The sequence below is a fragment of the Coffea eugenioides genome, chromosome 10 (genome assembly GCF_003713205.1).
Source record: "Coffea eugenioides isolate CCC68of chromosome 10, Ceug_1.0, whole genome shotgun sequence".
In the NCBI taxonomy this organism is placed as follows: Eukaryota; Viridiplantae; Streptophyta; class Magnoliopsida; order Gentianales; family Rubiaceae; genus Coffea; species Coffea eugenioides.
Window position 1 is genome coordinate 4,416,727 of NC_040044.1, and position 6,552 is coordinate 4,423,278.

Below are 6,552 nucleotides of genomic sequence, written 5' to 3' on the forward strand. Positions count from 1 at the left end.
CATTTGCCACGCTAAACAAAGATGTGTTAAAAGTCAACATTTTTATAATACTTTTTTTTTTTTTCTGACGGAGTGGGTGTTCGAGTCAATCCTTATGGAGCCCGACTAATCCCACTCCGATTCGAGAGGAGAGGCCCCATCCCCCCGAACACGGTAACCACGGGACTCGAACCCTTGCGGGCACTGAACACCAGTTCCTAAGGAGGTTTGTTGAGACCAACCGAGCTGACCATGAGGAGCTTGTAATACACTATTGTCATTTGTCATTTCTTGCCTTCATTGTTGCAAATGTCACATCTTATTCACGCAAGTCCTTGCATAACCGCACGTGGGAAAACAAGAATAAATCCAACAGAGTTTCTGTTAAGTTATATCTCAAGCCAATAGTAATTAACAGAATGTATTATATTTGAACGAACCCAGCAACTCGGCCTCGAAGCATCCATGGTCTCCAATCATCAACAATTGAGTAATTTATAGATCTTATCCACGCTTGAGTTGCAAGGTACGGTGCAAGCATGCCATGGTCACCACTGAATTGCAAGATATTGTACTTTCAATACATATAATTGCCTTGAATACGTATAAAGATTAAGATTACTAATGTTGTGTATGGCAGGCCATAGTTGCACCAGATCCAATCTTAAATACTCCCGTCATGAAATTTAGACAAAATACAAAGGAACACATAAAAATAAGTTGCATATACAAAGGCACGCACCAAAAAACATCATCCTTTTGCATTAGCTGTTTTTGAAAGTATTTTTAAAATATTTTATTATAACAGAATATATAAAAAGTTTTTATTGTAGATATCTTTTGTAGCGTTTTTGAAAATATATTTCGAATAACTTTTAAAAAAATAAATTACTTTTAAAAATTAATACTGCCACTTACAACAACCACCACCCCTACTCACCATAACCACCACCCCCTCCCTCCTTTCTTCTCCCCTTCTCTCTTCTTCCTCCTCTTCCCTTTTCCGAGGAAGAGGAAAGGGGAAGAGAAGAGGAGAAGGGAGAGGGAGGAGGAAGAGAGAAAGAGAGGGAGAAGGAAGAGGAGAGGGAGAGGGAGGAGAAAGAAAAAGGGCGGGGATGGTGGTGGTGGATGGTAATTGCTATCGATTTTTGAAGTTCAGGATATCACATAATATGGAATTAGGTAAAACTGTAAAGTCTTGGGCCCTAACATCTGACCATTTATTTATAAAGGACAAAGCAGCTGCTCTATGCCAACCTTCTTTCGGAACATATAAATGCTAAACAACCCTCTTGGCAGTTGATCATATAAATTGCATGATCCCCAGTTCCAACTTTCAAGCCGTAACCGAGTACAAGCAATATTTAGCTGAATAAAGCAGTGTGTTAATCAACGTATATCATCAGCACAATCTGGAAATTCTTTACATAGATAAGACGTGTTTCATATATCCACGCCTTGTTAATTAATTAATCTATAAAGGAATTGCAGGGGCTGGCTTAGCTTAGAACTCCAACCTCGCGCTACCTCACCTCTTGCTGACTCGAGCTTCGACTACATTTTACTTGTGTTCTTTTTTCAGACTATTTTGATAAGAAAGCAGCCCCTTGAAAATAAACATAACTTAGACAGCGAATTTTGGGATGCAAGTTGCAGCCATACTTAGGACTGGAGTTTTTGCTTATAGAGGCTGATAAGATATCCACCTTTCAAACATTGCTTGACATTCAGCAGGCCTGTACTCAGGAGCAGTATGGCCTCCTCCCTGGTGAAAATTCAGTATGCTTGGTTCAGGTATTTTCTCAATTTTTACTGTTAAATTGTGCATTGAAGCAAAGGAAGATGAGAATTTCTTGCCTTTACTGTTGCAAACGTCATCTTATTTGCATAGGCCCTCGTATAACTGCACTTCAAGAAAAATAAATCCATGTGAGTTGTTTCTATTGCAGATTTATCTCAAATTAGTAAAAGATCCATTTTGTGAACGAACCCGGCAACTTGGCCCTGTAGAATCCATTGGCGCCAATCATCTATTATGGAATAATTAAGAGATTTTATCCATGCTTGAGTTGCAAAATGTGGCACAACCATATCATGGTCACCACTGAACCACAAATTTTTACTTTCATCAGAGAATAACAATTAACAGAATTGAAAGTTTACTCAATGGTTGCACTAAGTGCTAATATTTGAACTTGTGAAGCATAGGCATCAAACCTGTATATGAGAGATCTGTAGCCTCTAATGCTGAGGTTTGCATGGTATGGCAAACTAGTTCCTATATTCCTTATGTACGGGTAGCGACAGTTGCATCTTATCCATTCTCCAATACTCCCCTGCCATGTGATTCCACAAAATTACATACACAGAGACAAGCAAACACAACACGCATATTTAGCTGCTTGTTTTCTGTTGACATACCTTCCGGACATGGAGGGCCTCTTGGACACTCTCGTCATTAGCCCAATGATAAGCAAGTCTATATCCATCCATCTAAAACAAGCATAGAAACAAATCCATAATTGCTGCGAGAACTCAAATTAACCACAAGAGTTGCTGCAAATGGTTTATGCAGAAATTCATGAAGATATTACTATCTTACACGACACGTAAATGGTGCAGTAAGTTCCTGAATTTTCAGCTCTCGAGTCTTCTTACAGAACACTTGAATGGCCGATCTCCTGCCAATGAATAAATTGTTTGGCTTTGGGGAAGCATAAGGACAGTCAGGCTCCAGAATATGTGCTGTGTCAATGTTAGTAAGTAACTGCACAAACGCATTGATTACATTAATTTTGAAATTGAAGACAAGTTTTTTAGTTATCCCCCTTTTCTTGGAGAGGGGGAGGGGTTTGGGAAGTTGAGTATATGGACTTGGATAGTGACTAATTTCTCAAAATAGAGAAGCACAAAACTTGCAGAAAAGTGGTTGCTTGCCTGATTGTATGCCTGCATATTTTGTAAGCAGAGGGCATTGCTGGGATCTATATTTTGATATTCTCCTTTACAGGAAAGCTTCAAGGACTGTACAACAGTTATCTTGGCCCATTAGAAAACTATGGAAATTATTTAGTACTGAGTACGTAAGAAAGTTCTAAAAGACCTCAGGTATTCAAAGAATAAACAACCTCATAGAGCTCATCAGAAATTAGCCCCATCCCATGAGCAAATTGGATTGCATAGTTTCCATCCCCTGGAGTGGTGGTAGGATTTCCTAGTAAGTATCCCTGAAGCCATTTGAGGGTTGCGACAAGTTAGCAGTGAAGCATAAATAACAAAATATGAGTATAGTGTTGATAATGGTTGAAAGTTGCGGTTGTGGTCCGGACTGTTCCACATCGGTCTCGGCGAGACGCAAATTTTTGAAATATTTAATATTCTAAAAATTGTAAAAAAATATGATAAACAAAAATAATTAAAAAATTAGCAAAAATAATAAAAAATCAAGTTGACTCGAGATGACTCGAGACTACTCGGCCGTTTCTATCCGTCTCAGAGACGTCTCAGCCCGAGTTCTTGGTGATCCATTATCTCGGATTCATCTCGTCCCGGTATTGGAATGGAAAGCCCCGTTCCGGTAACGACTCGGCCAAGCCTTTGAAACATGGTGTTGATACGCCAGATTGGTAAATGAAGCGCATCTCTTAAACAATGGTCAACCTCATTATGAGGAAAATTTGTCCAGGAAAATAGTTATCTTGCTATCCCTAGATGAAAGAGAGAAGACTGTGAAAAATACAAACCTTAAGATCGATATGTGGCTCGATACCGACCTCATTTCCTGCAGAGACACCAGAACATTATTAGTTTTAGAGCCATTGAATCCTTTGAGAGAATTCTTCAACATGAGCAAGTGCAAGGACATTGAACAGTGCAACTCGAAAGAGTAATGCTTCAAAGATAAATAAACTGTATGCAGATTCTGGAGGCACTTTCTATTTCTATTTCTCTCAAAGCTCGGTCATTAAATTGCTAAACATTGACTTCAAGTGTAAGCAGGCAGTATGTCTACTAAAGATGCCTGGGATATCTAAAATTTCAAAAGCATTTGCAATACCTTCAAGTCTTTTACAAAGGCTAGTAAATAACTGTTATCATCGGAATGTACTAGAGCCTAATCAATAAGAGGTGCCTGCATAAAGAACCAAATTAAGGTCCTACCATTTGATATAATTTGAGTGACAATTGGCACAGTAATCCCCGAGTATGAGTCTCCACCAATATAGACTGGACTGGAAATGAACTCTGGATGATCAACCAGCCACTGTAAAGCAATCAACAGTTGAGAGGCACTTAGCAAAGATGAATATCATTTATCATCACTCTTTTCATGTTAATGTCATTGAGAAGTCTACATGCTTCAATACATGGATCATTAAAGCTTAGGTCACCAGCAAGCTTTATTTTATGATCTAAATCAGTAAAGATGTAACGAATTCTCAATCACCAAAATAATGGACGCGGTTGTTAACTTCTTTTACGGATACTTATGCAGTACATAACGACATATAAACAGAGAAAATTGATATACACAGTCACTTAAAGTAAAAGATTTGCCTACGAATATGGCATTTTCCTGAGTAGTAATTAGAGGTGACATCTATAACTGGCAGTTTGGTCCAAAGGTACTGGAGTCTTGTCCAGGTCTACGTAGGCAGGGATCAAATCTCTGGTTCAGTGGCATCAAGATAAAAGTGGAAACTTTCTAGCTTTTGATCAATTGCACTCTCCAGTGTAAAATGATGACTAATGATCATTTAATGGTAGGAGAGTACCTTTCTAAGAAATTCATAGGCTTGGTTACAGGCTTGTAAAACTGTAGACTGAGAAGCTTTTGCAGTCCTTGCATAAGAAAAACCACTTGCCACTGGCAAATCGACAAATATTATGCTTGCCACCTGAAAAGTAACGATACATTATGGTCAGTCTAGCATTCAACTAAACACCAGAAAATCGAAACATTATCAAACACTATCAGTAGTGAACTAGTGATAGATCAGTAATCTACTGTACGATGAACTTTCTATTTTTACTTCAGAGGAGTCTACCCTACCAGTATATCATTGATATCTTTTGACCAACAAGGAAGAAAGACACTCGATGATGAGTTTACCTTAGTCCAAGAATAGGGATTTAACAGCAACTTGGGCAAAGTCCCATGGTACAGCACTTGCTCGAATTTTATTGGCCCTGCAAAATCACAGGTCAACGAGGAATTGGTTGGGTTTTGGCGTGTTTCCGCTCCACTACATACATCATTCATACAGAGAGGATTGGGTTTGAAACACTGATGGGAAAAAGCGTGGATATTGATGAAGCCAAAATCTATTGTCAGAAAAATGGTTTCTTTTGCTCTTTTCCTGGACGTACGATTGAAAACAATCCTGAATCCTTTGAATAGGATGTTTTACTGAGTCTTGCTTGTATTCATTAATTAAAACATGTATACAAATATACGGGCCTCCCCAACTAGATATATGTCTGGTGAAACAACCAAAAGGAAGAAGAAAAAAATACAGGGGCCTAATATAGAATCGCAGAGTACATAATTTATGAAGCTAAGTTTCTGAACTGGCAAAAAGGGATCTTTCAAGATTTCAAGCTTGTGCAAAAGTCAAAGATGAAAGGGTATGGTGGAATTATGAAGAAATCAGGAAAGGGGATTACGTATCATCCATGCTCTTAATTCACACTCCATACTTATTATCGGCGTGCACTAAATCTACCTATCTCATAAGCAAGCCCAGAGAATGAGGTGCAGCAATTGCCTCCAGTCAACCAGAGCACAAGAGGGTCTGTTTCAGGACTGGACTCTGACTTGACAAAGTAGTAGAAAAGCTGCACATCCTCTGATTCATCAACTCCTATATACCTGGTTGTACAATCTCAAAACAACTTCAATCTTTCCCAAGTTTAAATCCACATTAATGCACCAGAAATTAACTTACTGTTACAAAAATATTGAGTTACCCACCCGGTTTCGAGTTCAAATGGCAGAGGTCCTTCGAATCCTGGGAGAAACTTAACAGGGGAACCAGCCGAAGCAAGGTTTGAACATAATTGCACAAGAACTAGCGGCAAAATCAGGTAGCTGAAGAGAGAGGATCGAATGAGAATGCGTAGCTTCCCAGTTGAGCAGCTTGGCCTAACATGTTCTGTCATCTCTTTACTTGGCGGAGTAACTACTGTGTTTTCCAACTCCAATAATGGATATGCTTACAATTCTGCTGATGCCCGGCACTGACGCTCACTCTGGCTGTTTCTTCTCACATCTTCTTTCCATAATAAATAGATTAAAAACTGGCTCCTCCAGAGTCCAAACGTGCCTATTCAATTACCTAGGTAGGAGGAAAAACGAGGTGCTCAATTGCTCATCTCTTCTTTTTTTTTTTCCAGTGAATAAGACAGGTAAATTAGCTTGGACGCTTCTCGTTGGCGAAACTAGGGCTGTCAACGGGTCGGATCCGGGTCGAAATTTATTATTCTGGATCCAGACCCGAATTGCTATACTGGACCCGGATCCGATCCGTTTATCCGATGGGTCTTTTATTCTATGTTCTGGATCCGGATCCG

At 39.2% G+C, this 6,552-nt stretch overlaps 1 protein-coding gene across 1 annotated transcript; it reads right to left on the reverse strand.

The window, feature by feature from the left end:
* Nucleotides 1-1,177: 1,177 nt before the first annotated feature.
* On the reverse strand, nt 1,178-6,310 carry LOC113748968 (serine carboxypeptidase-like 7). Its single transcript, XM_027292579.1, has 14 exons — nt 5,954-6,310; nt 5,706-5,851; nt 5,093-5,169; nt 4,755-4,877; nt 4,141-4,243; nt 3,723-3,760; nt 3,108-3,206; nt 2,917-3,003; nt 2,582-2,746; nt 2,401-2,472; nt 2,197-2,315; nt 1,970-2,083; nt 1,837-1,882; nt 1,178-1,744 (listed from the first exon to the last, which is right to left on the reverse strand). The coding sequence occupies exons 1-14, from the start codon at nt 6,139-6,141 to the stop codon at nt 1,661-1,663; spliced, it is 1,461 nt and encodes a 486-aa protein (XP_027148380.1). The 5' UTR covers nt 6,142-6,310; the 3' UTR covers nt 1,178-1,660.
* Between the last annotated feature and the right edge of the window lie 242 nt (nt 6,311-6,552).

Coding starts and splice junctions, on each gene's coding strand:
- LOC113748968 (XM_027292579.1), bottom strand. CDS start 6,141: ATGACAGAACATGTTAGGCCAAGCTGCTCAACTGGGAAGCTACGCATT. Junction 2,473..2,581: donor CTGCACCATTTACGTGTCGT/GTAAGATAGTAA, acceptor TGCTTGTTTTAG/ATGGATGGATATAGACTTGC. Junction 2,316..2,400: donor AGGCCCTCCATGTCCGGAAG/GTATGTCAACAG, acceptor ATCACATGGCAG/GGGAGTATTGGAGAATGGAT.